Source organism: Halichoerus grypus, chromosome 2, assembly GCF_964656455.1.
Source record: "Halichoerus grypus chromosome 2, mHalGry1.hap1.1, whole genome shotgun sequence".
Taxonomy (NCBI): Eukaryota; Metazoa; Chordata; class Mammalia; order Carnivora; family Phocidae; genus Halichoerus; species Halichoerus grypus.
Genome location: NC_135713.1, coordinates 102,073,503 through 102,097,692, shown reverse-complemented (window position 1 = coordinate 102,097,692; position 24,190 = coordinate 102,073,503). Strand labels below are relative to the sequence as shown.

General features: G+C 38.7%; 1 protein-coding gene across 13 annotated transcripts in view; it reads left to right on the top strand.

Annotated features, from left to right (window-relative positions):
* Positions 1-24,190, top strand: part of MAST4 (microtubule associated serine/threonine kinase family member 4) — a 550,957-nt gene that overhangs the window by 328,019 nt on the left and 198,748 nt on the right. For 2 of the 13 annotated variants that reach the window (XM_036106793.2, XM_036106788.2), the window contains exon 1: positions 20,536-21,058. The exons of the other annotated variants lie outside the window; for them this stretch is intronic. In XM_036106793.2, the coding sequence (XP_035962686.1) occupies positions 21,012-21,058 (47 nt within the window). In that variant the 5' untranslated portion in view covers positions 20,536-21,011. Of the gene's footprint in view, positions 1-20,535; positions 21,059-24,190 lie in introns of those variants that run through there. 13 annotated transcript variants of the gene reach the window in all.

Here is a 24,190-nt window from a genome sequence, read left to right as displayed (position 1 = left end):
AAGCCCGATGTGGGGCTCGATCCCAGGACCCTGGGATCATGACCTGAGCCGAAGGCAGACGCTTAACCGACTGAGCCACCCAGGCACCCCCCAGCATTCATATTTTTTAAGACTCTCAATGAAATGTCAACAAAAATTTTTATAATGTATTAAGCACTCATCTCCCTAAGAATCATTTTTAGAGTCCAATTTGAGGAGGAGCGTATACAAAGGACCAAAATTGGTGCAAATTACTTTTAGTGTGTTCATGGATGTGACTTGGTTTATAAATAGGTTGACTTAATATTAATACTTGAAATAGGTGAGCCTGGGTTCAATTAATTCTTGCCTTCATGTTTTTTAGTGAAATAAGTATTTGCACCTAAGCTTTGTGGTTTTGTTTTTTGTTTGTTTTTGTATTTAGCTTTGGTTGTCTCTTATACAAAACCCAGCCTTGCTTTTAGCCGTATTACCTACTGCAAGTAAATGAACCTGGCAACAAAGGAATGATCCAAGGGCAGGGGTGGGGACGAATATCGGCCAACCACGTGTTAATGAGTTAAAAGGGTGGAGACGTAGTGCCCTTTAGTTAGTGATTCCATATTTTCTCTGAAGAGGTTTTCCCCAAACCTCTGTATTTGAAAGTAGTAGCTACTATAGTTAAAATCATAGGCTTTTTTTTTTTTTTTTAGTTGGTGATGTTATCTTCCAGCCCAATTCTCCTACTTTGTAGCTATGTTACTTTGCCTCTGTTACAATGAGGATGATGGAATCGAGACCATTATGAGGATTCAGTGAGATAATGCATCAAAAATGCTCTGCACAGAGCTTGGAACATGCTAGGCACCAATAAATTTTTGCCAACTCCTAGTGGTACTGGTAGTACTGTAAGAAAGGGATTCAGAGTATCTGATTTTTTATTCATTTTACACTCAGAGGAGACAAAGGACTGAGAAGAGGCTTCCTTATTTCTCAATTTAGTCATTAGATTTTGATACAATGCAGTGCGATGTTTTCCCATAGAAGGTGATGTACTTGTATTATTATTAGCTCTTTTGTAAAAGGAAGTAGCATCTTCGAAGGTGCCTACGGAAGCCAATTATATTGTAACCTTGCAAACCTCTTTGCTACCCACTGAATCTGCTGTTGTGCCCTTTTCCTACCTACTTAACCCTCAATCCCTTTAAATTCTCGAAGCCATCTTTCCAGTTCTGTGCTTTCTTCCCTCTCTGTCTTGGGGGACCCCATGGTGAGCTTGGCCAACTCAGGACGCAGTGTGATGCTCAATGCTCATGTGGCTGTTGCCACATTTGCTGCAAGTTATTCAGAACTTTGTGGTCCCTCATTGCCAGGTGCTCCTCTATAGACATTTTTCTCTCAGTCCTTACTTCTGAGGCTAGGTTGTCTTGTCTTCATTTAACTGATATGAAAACCAAAGCACTGCAAGGTTATTTGACTTGTCCAGGGTCTCACAGCTTTTAATTGATAGAGAATTCACACTCAGGTCTTCATCACTGCCTAGACTCCTCCCTTTATTTCTGAATGTTCTGTTATTCCCATCTTAAAAGAAGAACATGTTAATTTGGTGGCCATGCATTTGGGATGAATTCTATCAATGAGAACTTATTTTTAACAGCCTGAATTTAAATCCTATTATTTTGTAACATCCTTTGTATCTTTTTATTCCATAAAAATTTGAGCACCTACTATGTGTCAGGCACTGTGCATTTGGGTGTGAAGGCATTTGGCGGGGGGTGGGGGTGGGCAGGGAATAGGGCTCACATGGCACTTTCCAAGTTTCCTAATGCTCATTCAATTTAGGATAACAAATAGTTCCCACTAGACGGGATTGGGGGCCTCTATGCACTTCCATATCTGCTCCTTCCTTTCTTAGACTGCTCGATTGTCTTTTCATCTCAGAATCTCTAGTACCTAGCAGGATCTGGCATCTAGTAGGCAAAGTAAATGTCTAAATGGGTTTGTAATTGATTTTAGTACATAGTAGGTTACAATTTTTTCCCATTTTACTAACCAGTTACTCCCTCCTGCCATTACTAAATAATTCTTTCCCCACTGATTTGTTTTGTCTCATGTTGAATATACATCTTATTGTCTCTTCTCTTTCTATTATCCATATTTTCTTTAACTCGGACTATACTGTATTTAATAACTGTAGACCTATATCTCCATATTTGCTCTTCTTTTTCAGACTTCTAAGTGATAAGTTCATCAATTCATTTTTTTTCTAGATAAATGTTAGAATCATATTTGGGATTCACCTACCATGCCACAGTATCCTAAGTGGAATATTAAAAGTGTATATTTCATTTAGAAGAAAGTGTCATCTTAAGCTATGTTTTAACCTTTTAGGAACATTTATTAATTTAATGACCCTGGTATTTCTCTTTTTAAAATGGTTTTTTGTTTTTTGTTTTTGTTTTGTTTTGTTTTTTTATAGATCACACATGTTTCTTCTTAAGATATCTTGGAGGATTTATTTATTTATCTAAAATTTATTTTAAATCCAGTATAGTTAACATACAGTGTTATATTATTTCAGGTGTACATTATAGTGTTGCAGCAATTCCATACACCACCCAGCACTCATCAACATAAGTGCCCTCTTTTTTTTTTTTTAAAAGATTTTATTTATTTATTTATTTGACAGAGAGAGACACAGCGAGAGAGGGAACACAAGCAGGGGGAGTGGGAGAGGGAGAAGCAGGCTTCCCGCAGAGCAGGGAGCCCAATGCAGGGCTCGATCCCAGGACCCTGGGATCATGACCTGAGCTGAAGACAGACGCTTAACGACTGAGCCACCCAGGTGCCCCAACATAAGTGCACTCTTAATCCCCTTTACCTATTTCGCCCATCACCCTACCCACTTCCCCCTGGTAACAATTCATTTTGGGGTATTTTTATTTATTTTTATGTGAGTAGGGTTTGTTAATAAGTCATATTTTCTATTTTTTCACTGGTAGCAGAACTATTGGGCTTTGTATATGTGGGATCTATCCAAGCTACTTAACTCTTATTTACTGCAGTAGTTTTTCAGTTGATTCTGTTTGGCTTTCTAGATACAAAATTATATCATGTACAGATGACAATTGTTTTTATCCAATATTGTTCTTCTCCAATATTGCCTGTTCCCAAATAAGCATTACATAATAGTCATGGTAGGTGGTTTGTTCCTGGAATGTTGCTAGTGTCTAAGATAAATGTAGACTGTTAGTGTGAAATACACTCTGTGTTGTAAGAAATATTACACTTAGAAGAGCATATAGCTGAATTTTTAAGTTACATGGTAATTTTGTCACATAATGCCTTCCCTTCTTCATATTCAAGAGTTGCTTGCCATCCAGAAAGAGACAGTTCCAGAGATGAACAAACTGCCTGAATTTAATGGACTGTTCCCTTTTAGTATGAAGAACACAGTCTTGGTTGGTTCTACAATGAGAATGCTAATTTCTATGTTCCAGTCATGAGTTTAGAGAGGAGTTGGGGCAAAGACCCACCATTCTATCAGTTGAATGCCCATGAGGGCTGTCCCAAAGATTGAAGTTAGAATTTAAGGACTTAAAAATAATGTGACTAGAATGTTCAAGAAAAAAATGAAAAATTGGAAAATTTCACCAGAGAATTGAAATTTGTGGGGGAGAAAAAGCAGCAAATAGAAAAATGGATAACTGAAAAATACAATATCTGAAATTAAGGACTTCATGGATAGTTTTAATAGAAGATCAGACACAGCAGAAGACACTATTAGTAATGTGGAGGACAGGTTAGTAGAAAATACCCAAATGGTGATTAACATAACATAATAAAAAAAAAGAAAGAAAATACCCAAATTGAATCCAACAGGAGACATAATGTATGCATGTATTTCCACTAGCTAACAATTTGAGAAGCCACATTTTTCCATATCCCTGCCAACAATAGGTATTTTGACACTGTTTATATTCTGCCACTTGACATGTAAAGTGATACTTTATTGTTAGTTTAATTGACTTTTCACTAACAAAACATTTTACTATCTTTTCATTTAGTTTGCTATTTAGATGTTTTCTGAGAAATATCTATTCATATGTTTGCTGTTATGTCTCTGGGGTTGTTAGTATTTTAATCAGTTTGTACATTTTTTGTATATGAGTTATAACCTTTTGTTATCTCCATTACAAATGTATTTTCTAGATGTGTGTATGAAACATTTTATTACTATGCTATTTTTCTTTAGCAGAAGAGAATGTGGATTTGTATAATGAAAATTTTACTGGAAGACCAAATAAGATGATAAAAAAATAAGCTTTCACAACATGATTCTAAGCTACTTTCATGAGACTATAGTTATTATTTTCTGTGTTCCAGACTGTCTTCTATACAAGTTTGTGTGTGCATGTATCTTATAATTACACTGGTAATTGAGCTTGTTTGAGAAGAGTGTTAGAAGGTACTATGGTGAGCTCAGTGAATTTTGTAAGACTGATGAGTCACAGACCTGTACCCCTGAAACAAATAATACATTATGTTAATAAAAGTAAATAAATAAATAAATAAATAAATAAAGAGATAACTTTGTTATCAGTTAAATTTCTTCATGACTTTGTTTTTGGTCTTGGATTAATTATGTCAAGTTACTTTAGACCTAGATATTAATTAATATAACCATCATCTGATTAGCAAATTAAGGGTTTATTTAGGTATAATTAAGTAGCTAGTGTCTTTCATGCAGTTTGAGGTATCACTATTGATACTCATATGGAGGTGTGTCTATATATGATAGAAAGCAAGTATGTTGTTACCTTGTAGATCTAAAATCGTTAGATTATGAACATATATATATACAAAAAGTTTCCATTGATTCCTCCCTGTCATGGTAGAGTACCCATGATAGATGCCATGCCTCTGTTTCATTAACGTTAATTATGAGAGATTGTTAAGGATTATTTACTTATTTTGGCTTTGGAAACTGACCATCCCAGTTCTGTCATGTACCACCCAACCTAACCTTGGATCAGTTAAATAATCTTTGTAGTTCTTAATTTCGTTATCAGTGAAATTAACTTGATAAATGTGTCCCTTGTAGAATTGAGTGTGGTAATGCATGTCCCGTGGTAGCCTGGAGCACGCACTTATAAATGGAAGCTGTGGGTAGCATTCTAGTAAAACATGCCTGTTCACAAGGTGGATAACATGCAGAGTTTTGAAGAGATAGTTACCAAACATGAAAATACAGAGGTCAGGTTCTGAGAGGAAGGGCTATTTAAAGATTATTTACTGTTTCCTAAAGTTGTTACTGCTTTTAAAAAGTAAGGAGTGACTGTGGGGATCTTTCAGCTACCTAAGTAGCTCTTGTCATCGTTTTGTGGAATCTTTAGCCTAACAGTTGAAATATATTTATGTAAAATTAAGATACTAGCAAATTCCAAAAAGCTCATTTGTTTAATGGAATGGCATGGTGAATTCACTTCCTGAAGTTTTTTTTTTTTTTTTTTGTCTTTAAGCAAATATCATAGTACTTTAAAAATTTTTATTTTTTTCTTTGAATATTTCCATTCTATCTCCTGAAATACTGGGCTACCAATTACAGTACTGGGAAATATGTGCTTACAGAAAAACTGCTGTCTTTTCCCTATGGAAGCATTCCAGAATGTTTTACGCCTATGCTTGATGCTTGTGCTTTTCTTCTTTTTCCTTTTTTTTAGAATCAGAGTTAGAGCATGATAAATGATGGGAATTTCAAACTAATTCTGAAGTAGCACAGGTGTGTTTTGCATTCACCGATCTTCTCTGGAAAGTCACTTTCAGTTTTCAGGGACCTCAAGTGTTCTTGGGATGTTAATTTTATATGTCTTGCATAGATGTCAAAACCTTTTAAAATACAGGTAACCCTCTCCCCACTTTTTCCTCTGTAGGTTTGTTAGAGTTTATGTGTACGATTTCTATGGTTAAAACATGGTGTGGTATTTTCTGATTTTTGCCACTTAAAAATAGTTCACAATTCATAGATTATTCTGAATGTTTTTGGTGCAGCAAATTGCTTTCTGCATTGCCATATGAATTATGTCTTCTAAAAAAGGTGTTTCTTTTATTCTTATTCCACAAGTAGAAAAAATTGGTTCTGAATGGCCTATGTGATAAGCGCTGTTTGATTTTGTATAGTCTTCAAAGGTCACAATCACCTACTATTGGGTCATTCTCAGTGTCTTTAAAAAAAAATTCTTCAGGGCACCTGGGTGGCTCAGTCAGTTAAGCGTCTGCCTTCTGCTCAGGTCATGATCCCAGGGTCCTGGGGTCAAGTTCCGCATCTGGCTCCCTGCTCAGTGGGGAGCCTGCTTCTCCCTCTCACTCTACCCCTCCCCCCTGCTCATGCTCTCTCTCGCACACACTCTGTCTCTCTTTTACTCTCAAATAAATAAATAAAATCTAAAAGAAAATAATAAATAAAATAAAATTCTTCAAAACCATGTTTGGACTACATCCTTTTGCTGGTTAAAAGATTTCTATCATGGTAACGAAGTAAAAACTTTTATTAAGTTGGTGGTAATTTGGCTTGAAATAGAAACTTTGTATTAGAGTAATAGAAGACACTAGAACTTCTTTCTAAATAAAACTCTTTCTTTATAAGAGATAACATTTGTTCAGTATCTGCCAGAGTGTCTAGCACAATACATCTCAAATCTCTCTCCTCCCTCTTCCTTTCTTCTTCTAATATGTGTGTACTTTGTTATTTCTGATGCCTCTTTTCCCCAGAGTTATAGAAACACATAAATTTATAGCCGTGTTCTGTTTCAGTTTTCTATTGCTGTGTAATAAATTACCATAAACTTAATGGCTTAAAACAACACCCATTTATTATCACACAGTTCTGTAGATCAGAAGTCAGGACAGGGCTCAGCTGGGTTCTCTTCCCAGCTCACATGTTTGGCAGAATTCAGTTCCTTACGGTTGTAAGCTTACAGTGGCATTCAGTATCTTCAAGGCAGGTAGGAGAAGCATTTCTCTGACGCTTCACCATCTCTTGAGGGATTCACCTGATTAGGTCAGGTCCACCCATTCACTGTCTTCTTCTGAATAACTCAGAGTCAGCTGATGAGTAACCATTTCATGGGGTTAATATTCCATCATCTTCACAGGTCTGCCTGTCATAGTGGACAGGGAGGGGGATTATATAATAGTATAAGTTGGTTAGGGGTCGTTTTAGAGTTCTGCCTACCATATCATGGGCAAAAATTTTACACAGCTTTTCTGTGGGGAAAGAAATATGCGAACATCTGTTGACTACCCCTGGTTGCTAGGCATGGTGTTATGACCTCCATGTCACGGATGAGCAAAAACCTAGTTTTACAGAGACTACGTCACTGGCTCAAGTTCCCACTGAATTCAAGAGCCAAACACAAAACCTTGGAGACAAAGCCTCTGAGTGACCGAGGGCCTCTTTTTCAGTTGGTTTTTTTCCATAAACAGCTATGGGTTCTCAAATGAGCTCTTTTTCACTGGTTCAGATCTAGATGGGTTTTTGAAAACCTGTGAACACATTTCCTCAGGGAAGCTATGCTGTAAATGATGGTGAGTTCCTGGGCTGCGCCACAGAATCCAACTTAACACATACTCTCAGGAAGATTGTCTTCTGAGTAATCCAGAACCCCTCATGTCCTAATCCCCGAGCCCCCTGGAGGCAGTCAAAGTTCCTGGCACCTTGCAACTGCTGGGGCTGTGTTGTGTGGGACAGCTCCTCAGAGACTGAAGTCCCCCAGGTCCCGGGCCACACAAGGAGGGCAGGAGTAGGTACAGCCCCTCAGTGATAGGGACAGTTTCCAGCTCTAAGAAATTGAGATCTCATTTAGTTTATCGATTAGGTAATTATGTCATAGGCTCTATACAGAATCTTACTAGCTGAATTATCTGTTCTATCGAGTCAGTTACCTAGTGCTATCAGGTTTTTAAATGGTACCACTAAACTTGCCCAGTAGGTTGTACGTGAAAGTACTTGACAATTTTTTTTTTTTAATCCTGCAGTTCGTTTTCTTTAACGTCTGTATTAAAAGCTGGCTTATAAGGCTTATGCCCAACTAATATCGACATGTTAGGTGGACTAGTTGAAAAATAAGGGATCCTCTCTTCTTCCACATGCCCATCTTGAGTTCCATCACGTTCCTCCTGTCTTGACAACGAGCTTGAGGAAAGAGGGGAGATGTGAACGGTGTACCCAGGGAATCCCCACAGGAAGAAGGAGCCACGCTCAGGCTGATGTGTTAGTTGCGGTGATGCTCATGACTGGAATACAGGAGGGGCTGTGTCTGCAGAAGGTCAGAGCGAAGGAGGCTGCAGAGGGAAAGAGTCAAAGGAAGGAATGCCAGGCTTTATTTTCCTTTAGCTCTTCCCGGTGCTGTGGCTTCGTGTTCTGCCGCAGTGTCATTCATGCTTTGAGACTTAGAGGAGATTATTGAACTTTATGAATCTTGGGAACAGGGTATTGATGTTAGCCTAAATATGAACTTTTTTTAATCCTAAATTTTACCTTCTCTTCATTCATTGCCTCTGGTAAAATAAATAAATAAATGAATCCTGTTCCCTTTTGATCTTCATTTCAGGTTATTCAAAATGTATGGCTGACAGCCTTCAAAGGAAGGATGCGGGCACTGGATGTTTTATTCAGTGTGTGGCTGCTGTGTCCTTTGGTGCAGCTATTCAGATTGCTTTGGAAGTTCCTGAAAGGTTGTCATGCATTTTGCCAACAGTAAATGACAAGTGGTCATATATATGGTGAATATTCCGGCTGTATAGGAAATTACTGTTGCAGCCTTTATCTCATGGAAGTTTGTTTGTTTCTCACGTCGTGCTCAAAGTTCAGTCTGAATTCTTCAAGTCAGATAGATTCACGTCTTACCTCTCCTGTAACGTGGGGGGTAAAAATAATTGAGAATGCGATGATGAGTGGGAGATGCATAAAGCACTTGGTCACTTTTTAAACACTTTTAATAATTCTGTGCCCTTGGGACAAATGACATCCCCTTCTTAGGCACCCCCCCTCCTCTAGGACGTCCACTTCCTCTTTCCTTGGCTGCAACTGAAATCTTTCGAAGATCATTACCTTAGTGCCCCCTAATGAAATGTAAATAAAATGAATGATTACAGTTTGATTATGGGTCCAGTATTTATGAGGCTCCTGGTAACTTGCTGCATAAATTTAAGTATGTGAGTAAATTCTCTTAGGGACAGCCAATGTGAGAGTATTTTATTTTTCTTTCCTATTTTTTATGACGTACTAATTCTTTTCACCTCTGAATTCTTTATTGTTGTTTCTGCCCTAGAAGAAGTAGGACCCTGGAAAATAGATATATTTTTTTTTTTCTGGGTGACTTTTATGGTCCCTGTAGGGTTTGGGCCAGACCTGAGTTTCTGCCTGATCCCGACCTGTCACGGGAACATTGAAATAAAGGAACACAAACTTGCTTTTCATTCCATACTGTATCCATCTCCACACAAAGAAAAATGTATGAATATTTCTCTCCTCTGCCTTTTCTCATAAAGCACATCGAATTTCAAGTCTGTACTTACATAGAAATCACAAGGGAATTGGGGTAACACTGTTCTCTGATTACTTAGGGATATCAAGTATTTTAAGCTTTCTACTTCACTGTCTGGATATTGGAAGCTAGCCTCCCACTCACTTGACTGCTCAATACCACCTTGCCCTGCAGTCTTTTCTTCCTGGAAGAATTATTATAGTGAAACTTCCACAGGACAGACTCTCCTGCATAACCCTTGCCCATCCTGCAGAGTATTTTCTATGGCAGGAGACCGAATAACTCTCAAAGCTTGGGCATTTTTACCTAGCCTGGTTGGGTCCCACAGGAAAAGAAAGTTGAATTTTAATTTAGATTTGAGTTCATGGGAGCATTTCATAATGTTGGGTCTCAAGAATCCCCCCCCATTTTCGAGGTAGTGGCCCCTGATGGTGGAGGAAGCTTGGCCCTGAAATTGCTAAAAATACATTAATACTCAATTATCAACACAGGGTGGTTTTCTTTCTTTCTTTCTTTCTTTCTTTCTTTCTTTCTTTCTTTCTTTCTTTTCTTTCTTTTCTTTCTTTTTCTTTCTTTCTTTTCTTTCTTTCTTTCTTTCTTTTTTTCTTTCTTTCTTTCTTTCTTTCTTTCTTTCTTTCCTTCTTTCCTTCTTTCTTTCTTTCTTTCTTTTCTCTTTTTTTTAAATTGCTTTCCCCTGCAAGCTACAAAGGAAAATAGACTATCTGGATGACAGGCTTCTCTTATAAAGTGACTGTCCATCCTACCCACAAGGCAAGTGTCACACGTCCAATCCCGTTCTGAGTCCCACATTTGTAAAGAAGGGGGTGAGCTCACGAAGGAGACTGCCAGCTTACAGCACTTAAATGCTCAAAGACTGATTTCCCAAGTTGCCTGAGCAGACAGAAAAAGAAAGGCGAAGATGAGAACCCTTGTCATGTTGTGAATTGGATTATTTGCCAAGGAACCAAAGACTAAGTTCTGTTGGAATGTGGGGATGATAAGAGATCCTTTCACTGCGATTCCAGGTTTTAGGTTTTCTGGGAGAAGGGTAAGACCTTACTAGTATTCTCATATAAACTCTCTGCACAGTGTCACCAGAGGTTTTTCTTGAGTAGTTGTCAGCTGTTTGGCATGATGACAGAATTATCAAAACTTGTAGTCTTAGACTTCTCCTTTCCTACCCCCTGAGACCCAAAGTCTTTTTGTTGCCTCCACCAACCTCCACCCCGCCCCCATCCCGGGTCCAGGGCAGAACAAAGCACTTGAGTCTCTCTCTCGCTCCCAGAGTAGCTCTCAGCTTTCCTCTGAAGCCATTTCCAAGCTGCATGGCTATGATTGCTCTTTGTAGAGGACGCCGTGTGTTTCACTCCTCTGAAGCCATTTCCAAGCTGCATGGCTATGATTGCTCTTTGTAGAGGACGCCGTGTGTATCACTCCTCTGAAGCCATTTCCAAGCTGCATGGCTATGATTGCTCTTTGTAGAGGACGCCGTGTGTATCACGGGCTGGCATGGAGTTGCGTAGGATGTGGTATGTTGCACTTTTCAAGATGGCCCAGAGTAATCCTGATTACTCCAGTCCACAATGGTAACTAAGCCTTCTAGAAGTAATCCCCCAGCTGAATTTGATGCCTTCACCCCCGTTATTATACTTGTAGTGATTTTATTATCTATTAATTAACTCTTTGCTCTGTCATGTATTTACTGAATGCCTCCTATGTGTGAGCAGTATGCTAATTAAGCATTTAGTATAAAATGGTAAACAGAAAAGGCATGACCCCTGCTCTCTTGGGATTTATATTAATATATTTTATTTAAAATGTATCCTGATTGTTGAAGATGTTCTGAAGGAAAGGAGCAGAATGTTCTAGGGGAGGGTAATTGTGGGTCGAATTTAGATTGGGAGGTCAGGAGCACAAGTGATACTTGAGTTGAGGTAAGTATTTTAATTTAGTAAAGTAGAAGAAAGGCATTTTTTTCTAGGATGAAATTTGCTGTTGTGTTTCATCATAGGGTATTTCAAGCAGTTGACATCATAGATCCTTTATGTATATTTAAAATCTTAGAGTGCTAATCAAGGAACAAAATTTAGATGTTACCAAAAAAAAAAAAAAAAAAAAAAGGCCAAATGGAGTAATTCAAAATGTATAATGTGTTTACAGATAATCCTATTAAGGGGAATAATATTGGGGATGAAAATTAAGTATTGTGGTAAATGGTTGAATATGGAAAAGATGGGGGTTAGAAACAAATGTACCACTAGAGAATGAAGGTAATTATTTTGGAAATAGGAAAAGTCTGAATTCAGATCAGCAAACTTTGAGTAACTGCCATGGGACAGAGTGTGTGCTAGGAGACGAATAAAACATTATAGCACCCCTCCACAAGTATACCATTTGGTTCAGAAACAAATGACATCCTTCAACAATCCTAAAAACCAGAAATGTTGAGTATACTGTTCTAAGAGATACTTATTTTTTGGAAGGGAGCAGGCATTTTAACACCATATTATCAGTATTAGGTGAGGTAAATAAAAATAAGTTAATTAGGGTTTGAATGGATCTGTATTGAATGTTACATGCTATAAATACAGACTATATCTTCCCACCCCACCTTCCGATACTTAAGGGACATTCGTCAAGTGGATCCTTCATTAGACTACAGAAAGCAATCTCAGTAAATTATCCAAAGCATACGATTAAAGGTTCTCTTCTCTTTCTAGATGGGTGACCTTAGACAATTGAATTACCACCTCTCCACCTCCCTTTCCAGACTTGTAAAATGGGGATAAGAATGCCAGTAGGTGGAAGTATTTGAAATTTACACAGTTGTTAAACTTTTTAGTACAATACTAGAAATTAATAATGTTTTCAGAAGTTTTTAAAATAATGTTCTCCTAAATAAATATTGGCTAAAAGAAAAAAAAAATTAGAGGTTCTTGAGAAGATAATAATGATCAACCCAAATGTTACAGTTTTTAAAATTCAAGTTCTGCTCAGGATAAAATCAGTAGTTTGTAATATATTTTTCAGCATATTTTTATAGAATTTATTTTATGTTTTCAGGTGACCTATCTCCACATCAACCTCAGTGATCACTTGATATTCTTGGAAAACTTACAGCTTATCGGGACTATGGAACATAGCACCACCCTCAGTATTTTCCATTTTGTCAATGGCTTAAATACATGTGGCCTGATTAGCAGAGTTCTTCATTAGAGAAAAGCCCTCTAGGCCTATTAAAGGCCATCCTAATGATACCTGATTTTTAATATTTTTTTAATTTTCAAGTTATGAAAATACCAGCTTACATTTCGGGTAATATATCTAACATGCATCTGACTTTATGTACTATGTTTTCCAAAATGCTCTTAAAAATCAATTTTTGGTGTGAATCAAATATGTTGAATATATTATCTAGAAAAATGTTCCTGGAATCATTTGGTCAAAAAAGCTAGTGTCTGTACTTTATGATCTGGAAAAGTGTGGTAAACTGTAATAAAATAAAGTAGTTGGGGTCAGATAATCTGATTTACAACCCTGCCTCAGTCACTTAGTAAATATATAATGTGAGGGAAGTAATTAATTATTTTGGTCTCAGGTAGCTCTGTAAAATTTACCCCTGTACTTGAGGATGCTGTGTTTTCTGTATATTTTCCCCTGGATTTGTCATCTTATTCCATTTTCTTTTTTTTTTTTTTTCTGGTTCTGATTTAATTTCCTTTTTTTACTTTGCTTCATTTGTTAATTTAACAGATAGCTATTTAGTAGGCTATGTGTGCATTCTTATATGTATTGCCTCAAATCCTGTCTGGAATGATGGTGGGTATAAATAACTTTCTAAAAATAGGGAGTGTATTTGAAAAGTGTGTGAGAAAGCTGTAAAACCTCTGAAATAGATTTTTTGCTTTTATGAAAGATGCAACTTGAGACTTGAAGGAATCCCTGTATTCACGAGTTTGAGGAATTTTCACAAACTGCACATGTACAATAACATATTCACAGATTCTAGGGATTATGCCATCTTCAGAGGGGTCATTATTTTGCTACCACTATATATATATATATATATATATTTTTTTTTTTATTCCCTTCTTCTCTCTCATCTCCTCTTTCTCCTTCTCTTCCTCACCAATGATTCTCTTCCTCTTTCTTTATAACTGTGTTTCTCCTGAAGTAAATAATTTCCTTGTTGTTCTTCTCCTTAGATTTTATGTAGCCAGCATGCATCCTTTCCATACTCTTTGTACAACTGTAAAACCTCTGTTTGCACTTTGCACATTATCCACCGTACGAGATCACCTGTAAGTGCCCCGCCGTGGAGCCTCTTCCTCAGCGAGGCTCCATCTTTGTCTTCCCAACCAGACCATGTGCTGGCTAGGTCCACCGCACGGCTGTTTTCTTGGGGTCTCCTTTTGCCATCATTACCATCATCCTGCTCGTTCCCCTCATTCCCTCCATGCATTACCCTTCCCTCCGTCTCCTGCATTTCTCTGAAATGGTTTGCTTCCTTGTTGAGGTGCAGTGTATCCTCCAGTCGTTTCTTGAGAAAATGTGTATAGATAGTAAATTTGATACTTTTTATGTCTTAAGAGATCTTCAGCAAATTATGTAGATGACAGTGATAAGTTGTCTCTGTTGAAAAAGGGTCTTACTTTTGGGGGGAAGGAACAAGAACAGGAGAAGACGGGAGAGAGGAAGGGGTCAAGGAGTGGAGGATACTTCTGCCCTGATCGTCCCTCATCATGGCCCTCTAGGACAGGATCCTCTCTTACTCACCTTCTTCGCTGGTATGCTCATAGGAGGCACTTACCCTCTGTTCTTCAGTGAATGAACACATACAGACACCTCCAAGTTGCTCTCTGCAGCTGTTCTATGAAGTGATGGAGAATCTTTAGAAGCCATTAGCTGCATCTCACAAAGGCCTGCTTGAAAAGTTAATTCCACTTATTAAAGATACTGTTAAAATTGAAACCTGATACTTTTTTTCTCCCCCTTGGCATGTAGGACATAAAACTGATTCCTCCTTGAACTTTTATTCTATTCTTCCTCCTGCTTTGCTGAATGGTATCATTCCTTAAGAACCAAACTTAGGTGTGTGATTCATCTCTGAATATCCTATAATGCCATGGTTTCTATAAATGCTCAATAAAAATGTGTTGCATTTCTGCGTATCAGCCATAGGACCTTCTCCATGACCACTAAATGACCTAACCTCTCAGCTTCAGAGGCTTTGCAATTGCTGTTCTCTCTGCCTGTGATACTCTGTTCCTGACTCCTCATCCTTTGCATCCTGCCATTGAAACTCATGCATCATTAAGTTTTCCCCACCCTGATCTAAGGGCACTGTGTACTCCCCCACGTCACTGACCCTCATACCACTTGTTATGGTGCCCAGGCGTTACCTGTCCTTATCTGAGATGATTCTAATTGTGTCCTTACTTTGTTTCCCCAACTTAAATGGACTCCACAGATGGGTTTTGGTCCTACCCACTCCTGTATTCTGGCATACCTAGAACCAGGGACTGCTGAATGAAATGAATGAAATGAATAATATTAGCTATTGAGAGAGTGAAAATGTTCATAACATCTAATTTTCACTGGATTGTGTGAGTGATAAAAGAAGATAACATACTTCTGAAAGTTTTCCTCAACCATGCACAGCTTTTAAGAATCTATAAATAATGGAACATGCAGGGAGAATGGTGCTCTTGCCTTAGGATTATGTACACCTTGCTTTGCAAAATTCCCTATCTAGGTTGCTGGCCAAGTGTGGCCAGGAGACTGTTAATTAGGTTTCTGTGACTTACAGATACTTCTGGGGCTCTGGCTATAAAAAGTCTTTCCCCCTGAAAACAGGACAGAAGCATATATGTATGCTTAGGTTGGTACTATTACTGAGAGAGGAAATAGGGAGTGAGAAATGAAACAATAAGACTGCTCTTTTTTTTTTTTCCTAAGCTAAGTACAGTGAAATCAGAACCAAAATGTTTAAAACTGGTTAATGACACCAAGAGTCCTATAGAAATTGACCCTTCACTTTATAGCAGAGTTTCTGGAACCACACTATTCATTTGTGCTTGGATAATTCTGGGTTGTAGGGGTTGTCTTGTGCATTGTAGGATGTTTTGCAACAACCCTGGCCTCTGCACCCCCTTCCTCTTCAATGGTGACAACCAAATATGTCTGCAGACATTTCCATCCCTGGTTGAGAACCACCATTCTAGAGTATATGTAGAACAACCCAGCCTTAAGCCATGCCACCGGGTTTCTGTAGAACCCATATTTCCACCATTAAGGGCACAGTGGTGTTCCCTCCCTGTAACAGTAGAAAGCTGCTTAACTTCAAGCTTGTTGTGTGTATGTCTTCTCAGTTATTCCAGTGTAGTTTCAAACAGGGTCCTCTCCACATTCCGCCAAAACATAGCACACTACTCTAGTGTTACCTTAGGTTCCTCCTCTGCACACGTGTGTGCAGCTAGTACTTGGTGTGTGCTTTCCAGCCAGTAGGGGTGTTTCTGGGTCTTTCTGTGGTACCTGAACAAATCCTGACTCTCCACTTTCTTGGACGCCACTCTCTGAGCTGTTGGTACTGTTTGGTTAGTTATCTAACACTGTGGAGAGCTGTAATTATAAGAAAAAGGAGGGTGAGTGTCCTCAGTTGGTAGTTGCACCAATATAGGGAGAGTCATTCATTCATCTTTCAGCAGATTTTTTTTCTTTTTTTTATTGAGGTATAGTTAACATACAGTGTTATATTAGTTTCTGGTGTATAATATGGCAATTCAACAGATTCTATACATCGTGTACGGCTCATCAAGGTGAGTGTGCTCTTAATCCCCTTTATTGTTTTTACCCATCCCGACACCAGCCTCCTCTTTGGCAACTACCAGTTCTCTGTATTTAAGATTTTTTTTTGTTTTTCTCTTGTTTGTTCATCTATTCTTTAAGTTTCACCTATGAATGAAATCATATGGCATTTGTCTTATTTCACCTAGCCTTGTATTTTCTAGGCTAATCCATGTTTTTGAAAATGGCAAGATCTCATTCTTTTTCATGAACAGGGAGCCCAACACGGGGCTCAATCCCAGGACTCTGGGATCATGACTTGAGGTGAAGGCAAACGCTTAACCATCTGAGCCACCCAGGTGCCCCTCCTCTGCCCATGTTTTTAATCAGATTATTTGTTGTATGAGTTCTTTCCCCTTATCAGATATATCATTTGCAAATATTTTCTCCCATTCAGTAGATTGCCTTTTTGTTTTGTTAATGGTTTCCTTCACCGTCCAAAAGCTTTTGATTTTGGTGTAATCCCAATAGCTTAATTTTGCTTTTGTTGCCCTTGCCTGGGGAGATATATCTAGAAAAATGTTGCCAAGGCCAGTGTCAAAGAAATTGCTGTCAGCGTTTTCTTCTAGGAATTTTATGGTTTCTGGTCTCACATTTAGGTCTTTGATTCATTTTTAATTTATGTTTGTATATGGAGATAGAAAGTGATCCAGTTTCATTCTTCTGCATGTAGCTGTCCAGTTTTCCCAGCACCATTTGTTGAAGAGACTGTCTTTTCCCTACTGCATATTTTTGCCTCTTTGGTCTTAGAATAATTGACCATATAAGCATGGGTTTACTTCTGGGCTCTCTATTCTGTTCTCTTCATCTAAGTGTCTGTTTTTGTGCCAGTACCATGCTGTTTCAATTACTACAGCTTTGTAGTGTATTTTGAAATGTCAGCGGACATTTATTGAATATTTGAATGGACCATTCTTGGCACTGGAGTTAGAACACACTTACTTCTTGGAGCCCACACTCCTGTAGAGGAGAGACAATAAATGAATATAAAATATGTCTCAAGTGATCGGTGCTGAGGAGAGAAATACATTAGAAAGAGAAGGAAACAGTAGGTGGAAGGGAGGCTTGCGACTTCAAGTAACCTGAGTATCATTGGAAATGATACTCAGTGGGATGTTTGGATGTCTTAGGGAATAAGAGTTGGTGGCAGATGGGGCAGTCAATGCAGAGGCCGTGAGATAGACGTGGGTTTGAGGTACAAGAGGGACAGTGAGGAGTGGAGTTGCAGGGACAACGGAGGCCAGGGAGGGTGGGTGTGTCCATGTCACGTGGAGCTTTGTGGGCATGCTGAGAACTCTTCAGTTTTTTTATTACACAAAATTTCAGACAGGTACTACAGAAAACAGTGTAGTGAACCCTTCATGTACCCATTACCCAGATTTAATCGTAATACTATTATTAATTAATATTATATCTTACTCTCCCTCCCCAGATTATTTTGAAGCAAAGCGTACTTTACTTAACCTGTAAATATTTTTATATGTATCTCTGAAAGATAAGAAATTAAAAGTGATCCTGACCCCAATATTCTCTTAAAATAATTAAGATTACCACATACCCAGTCAGTGTGTGTCTGTTACACTGATTATTTCCAAGTATTCGATTATGTGTTTGTTTGGTGTCAGGACCCACACAGGTTCATAGGTTGCAATTAATGGATTTATCTCTTCATTCTTACTTAACCCCTCCATCTCTTTCCCATCCCCACTTGATCATTTTGGTTTAAGATACCAGGTCATTTGTCGTGGTTTTCACTTTTCCCAGTCTAGCTTTTGCTGACGACATCTCTTTGTCCCTACATATACTGTAATCGACACTTTGATGTAGAAGCTTGATTATATCCTGGGGTGGCGTGGCTTTTTCAGTAGGATTACCTTATAGCTGTTGCACCGAGAGGCACAGAACACCCAGTCATCATGATCATGGCCTAGGTCCGTTCATTTATTAGGGTTTGAGAAAAGGTGGCACTCTAATTGTAGCACTCTTTCTTTACCAGTTGGAATACTTATATAAAGAGAATCATTTTCTTATCCATGAGGTGCAGTCCATAGGGAAATCAGCATTAGTGGTTAATATTTTTCCTTTTCCTGTTTTCACAATGAATGGGGTAGTTCCCCAGCATCTTCCAAAGGGGTCCTTGCTGGCTGGTTCCTTGCTTTCCTTCTTTCCATCTGTCCTTCATTCCTTCCTTCCCTACCTCCCTCTTTCCTTCTTCACTCTTTCCTTAACCTCCTTCCTCCCTTCTCTCCTTGAACTCATGGCCTTAAACATTAGGTATGCTCTAATACATTACCATTGTCATTCCTATGGATGCTCGATTTTCTGATTTTTTTTGGAGGGGGGCAGTTTGTTAGATTTTTAGCCTTTACTCAGAGTGAGAGAGAAACTGTTGCGTGTTTTGAACACAGGAGTGATATTCTGGAAAAAATCACTCTGGAATTTGTGTATCCAACAAAGTGTAGAGGGTGCCAGGGAGGAAGTGGAGAGATCAGTCAGAAGGAAATTATAATCATCCAGCCAGGGTAGGACATTCCTTGAATCAGGGGGAAAGAATGGTGAGAGTCTGGATATTTTACATTGCATGGAAATTTATTTGACAGAGAGAGGAGGATGGGGAGTTTGGGTTGGATATTTTAAATTAAGGGTATTGAAAGGAAATTCAAGGGAAACTGTTTTGTTGTCCATTGGCAATGTGGAACTGAAATTCACTTAAGATCTGTGTAGAGAAGTCTATTGAATAAAATTCTAATGTGATTCTTAAAATGAGGTTATTTTAAGAAAATAAAAAATTTGGAAAATTTAGCTTTTGGGGAGGCAGAATGGAATTTTTTCTTTCTTTCCTTTTTTTTTTTTTAATCATAACCTGGCTTTTGCCATGTTTCCTTTCATGCTTTCCCTAACTTTACTGAGCAAAGTTGATCCCCCTGCTTTGTGTTCTATTATATCTTTATCATTTCTTATTGTTATGCTTTTCATATTAGTTAAAATGATTTGTTTACATTTCTGTTCACCTCCCTATGGTCACTACGCAATGACTATATTCCCAGTATGGATTTGCTACCACTAAAAGGTAGAGTGAACCCAAACAGTAGGAGAAGTTGTTACCTAGTTAACAAATACTCCAGAGCATGTTGGCAGGTTAGGGGTTAAAGAAGAGTTCTGGGAGTATCTTATGAACCTTCTCTAGCCCACATGAACCTTTGTACAATTAGAAACAGGTGACCCTCTAGATGGATGCAAAGCTGAGGGTAACTTTGTTTAAAATGGAAAAAAAAAAAAAAAGAGGGTTGGGGTTGGTGGAAGCAGCCCAGAGCCATGCAGCAGGCTTGGCAAGGTGGGAAGCAGGCTGGACTTCAGTCCTCACTTCCTTTTTGGCCCAGCACCTTTGTGCAGGGCACAACCTGAACAACTGCACATGGCATCCCTGCAAGTGAAGGCCTTTGGGATAGGGAATAAATACACCAGCATCTAACCCTAGCACTGTCACCAGTTGTATGCTCTCAGTTTCTTCATCTGTGAAATGATGGAATTTGACTTGATAGCTTTTTAAATGTAACTACTTGAACACAGTTGTTTGATCACAGATTGGCTGTGTGCATGTGGACCAGCAGCCATGCTTGAGGATTAGAATTCTTGCTAAAATAAAATTTAATTCGATCAACTACTTCTCAGCAGACCAGTGGTTACTGAATTTTAAAACATTTTAAAATGCATCAGAAGAAGTGAGTCAGATATGTTCTTCAGACACAATGGAAGTACACTTAGTCCCAAGTTAGGAATACTGTGCAAAATTGTGTTGTTTGAATAAATACAGGATGAAACTTTCAGGCTTCCAAAATGGATGTTCTCCCTTTGCTTCCTTATTCATCTTTGATTGCTTTTGTAAAGTATGTAGCATCATGGCATTCTTAAAAATCACTTTTCAAAAATAAAAATACAAGTTCCTGTCTCTTGCATTTCCAGTTGGTATTTCCCATCGTAGGGTTTTGCCTGTTCACATGAGGGTTTGCCTCACATCAGAGTTCAACATCCCCCAATTTAATGCAGTTAGTTTATTCCTTTCTGATGATTGCCTTATATAGAAAAGAATCTAATTGTTTTCATTCGGCACCATTCCCCATGTCTTTCTTGTGGCACATGAGTGATTTGGCTAACTCCACCAAGGGAAGAGTCAACGGAACTTCCTCAGGGTGGCCGCATCCTATTTGAGAGCATCCCTGGGAGGTGGGAAATAGTTGAGGTTTGCTGAGATAAACTCTTTCCCAAGTATGATACTGTTGCTTTATTTTTTTTTTTTCCAGTCTGCATGATGAAAGGACTTTTCATTTCACTGAGGTGAAAACTGGGTCTGTGAGTGGAGCGACTTTGTTTTAAAAAAAAAAAAAATCAGAAACCAATTACTTGATATGCAGAGCTGAAAGCCTCGTTCCCTTAACGAAATCAGCGCAGTGTGCTCTGCCTTTAACCTGGGGAAGGCAGCTGACATCTCTTGATTACGGCTAGAGGTGGAAGGACCCAAACTTGCAGGATCCCCCTCCCCCTAGAGAGATTGTTAGTCCAGTCCTTTCTAGAGGTTCGTTTTGGCTCTCTGTCATCACCGGGATGCTGGCAGGGAATGTGTGTCCTGGTTACAATACAGTGTGGTAACACAGAACAACCATGAAAGCCCAGCGGGAAAGGCTGCAGATTCCGGGGCTGACCTTGGAGTAAGTATTGTCTGTCTTTAATATTTTAATGCTTTCTGCATGGCACTCGCTTTCCTGCGACCAATAGCTCTTTAGCATTTGTTTGTACTGACAGCCTCAGAGCACTGCGGTGTGAGGTGGAAGAACATGTCTTAAATGCCTAGCATTTGGTTTTCAGAGGATGGGGAAAGCCAGACCTTGCATTTTGCACTGCAGTCAGAGGAGAAGCGTGGCTGCGTATTTAAAGTTACTAAACCCCAGTGCTGGAAACATCTTAACAGCTCATTGTGAAAGAATGTATCAGCAGGCCATGGTGTAGCTGTCTTTTTCTCCTCTCTTACTGTTTGTTTATCCCCATGCTGCCTTTTTCTAAAGAAAGGCCTCTGTCTGCATTGAATAATAGAAGACTTTACAATGGATTAGAGTACAAGAGAAGGGTTATTTGTAACGTTCATTAGATGTGATCCATGTTTTATTTGTGCAACAGAATATTAATGAACTGGAGTGCATTCTGAGTCCTCTCTGCAGTCTCCAGCCACTGCATGCAGTGTTTACCTAGTTGAGATCTGTGTTTGCTTAGCTGTTTGTTTTTTTTTTTTTAACCCGTTAACTCATCTGACTGCCTTCTGATTTGATGTAGCCATGTGAAAATGCCCACACTCCTTTGTGGCGCAGAAGTTAAACATCTGTGATGCAGGAAGTGTCAGCAAATTTTTATTTTAAATCTGTTAGTCAAAGATGCAGAAACTGTGAGTTAGCTGTGCTTGGCACACTGAAAATAATAAACAGTCAAATGTAAATCTGGTCGAAAAAGAGAAATGCCCCCTTTTCTAACTTCCAGTAAAGATAGAAAATTATATTTTAGTTGAAATTCATACAATCCCAGTCATTTTATACTGGAAGAGCATGCAGGAAGAGAGTACTGTGCCCAGTTCCGAGTATTAATTATTCCTCTTGAATCCTGGAGATGCATCATACAAGGGCAATTACTTTGTAATTAAAAAATTAATAAAAACACCACATTTCTGAAGTGATGTGAATACTTTTCTAATCAGTCCTTGCTCTCAAATTTTACACTGATTGTATACTAACAAGTACTCGCTTTAGAAAAAGTTAGAGGGCTCTTAGAACCTCCTTGCTAGTTGTGGCATTTTTCAGAATGGACACACAAGCAGTATTTATCCATGGCCCTGATATTTTGTCCCCATCTCCCAACTCCACCCTAGCATTCAGCCGTCACCATCCTTGTGGCATACTTCAGTGGCATGTACTCATTCTTCTACCTAACCCACCTCTCTCTAGCATTCTGGAGATGCACAGCTCAGATGCTAGTGCTTTTGTGTTCGAGACCCGGGAGCACTAACCCCAGCATTGTTTCACGTTGTCCCACTTCCTTGTTGTTGTCTTTTCGGACTTAGTTGTGTATATCATTCCACACGACGCCTTTTTTTTTTGTTTTTAGCATCTTGTCCACTTTAGGAGGAGACACTTGAGAGTAACTTCTTAACACACAAGCTCAGTTGTATCAAATGTTCCACCCATAATTTGAGAGTCTGAGGTAGGCCACAAATTTTATGACTTCGTCAACGATGACGCAGCACATACGGGTCAGCTAAACACAGGGGGTTCCCTGGATTTTGTGTTGGCTCAGGCCACACCCCCTGGGTCTAGCCTCTAAATGTTACTGTGCATTTACAATGGATGACTCCTCCACCCGAGGAGCTTGACATGGTAGAGTAGGGATCACTCTTAAATGTCATTGTAGTGTTAGCATAAAATTTACTGTGAACATTTTGCTTACCTTGAAATGTAAAATCACTCTTAGGTTGACGTAGTCAATTTTACATTCATTCATGGAGAAAGCAAATTCTGCAGTCTTTGAGTAAATTCATTTTCTAACCACTGCAGAGAAATGTTATAATGGGAAGTCTTAAAAATCACTGATTTTATTAAAAGCAGATTTAACATGTATATTATTTTAATTATTTGGGGACCTTATAACACACCAAATACATGGAGTAGTTTATGAATGTTCTTCCACGAGACCAGTACTGTTTCTCTTGGAGGAGAGCGTATTCCGTAGGCACCACAGCCATGGCTGTGACACCAGCATGCTTTATACTCTGGAGATACAATTCAGAGTTTTCCATCTGACTTTGCAAAAACAGGAACCACTTTCTGATTCCTATTTCAAAAACTGAAATTTCTGGGTGTGAGATACTAGATGATACATAAGTATTTCAGAAATTAATGAATCATTAATTTATTCAGAAATTTCTGATAGGTAGATAGCATATATGTGGCTTTACAGTTTCTGAGAAAGTAAGTTGCTTTTTTTCTTTTTTCAATTTAAGGATAGAAATTGGTTTAAGGATAGAAATAGACGCTTGGGAACACATATGATCCCTGGCTCAGCTTGGAGACATGGTGTGGCTTCGGTGCCTATGTATGCCTATTTTCGGACCAAAAGGGGCAGATAAGATTGTACTGAGGTTAAATAATGTCTGTATCAGTAGACATTCCTGAGAGTTTTCCAATGAGCTGCTAAGTTAAAGTACAGCATGTTTAAGAGCAGTGACTTTTGAATGTGCTCTGAATGTATAAGGAAATCCATTCCTTCATTTACTAAGTACTGGCACCAAACCAGAGAATGGTTTTAAAAGATAAAAAAAAAAAAAAAGTTGTGGAAACATGAGTGGGAGCATTTTGAGTAGTAATTTTATATTTCAGTTTAAGACAAATATAGCCAAGTCTCAGTTATCCATGTAATGGGAAACAAGGATGGAACTGAGAATTTGATAAGCCCAACTCTGATTTTACCACTGTTGCCATTTCTCTGTTCAGCAAAGGGCACAACCAGCTTGAATCATCCAACATACAGCTCCGTTCCAGGACCCCTTCTCTAGGATAGGCAAACATCTGGGTATGGTGTAGGGTCATGGCCAGTGGAGAGGAATGTTCTTAAAGAATCTCATTGCACTGTAGTGGGAATTTCTCCTGCTCACTTCAGCCAAAGAGTTGGTACCAGAGTACCTAGCTAATTCTAATTTTGATTTTGCCATGTAAAAATAATTGGGAATTGACTAGTATTGGCTTCATACTTTGACGTATCTACATTGGCAAAAGTTTTATGAGTAAGATACCTGACAAACT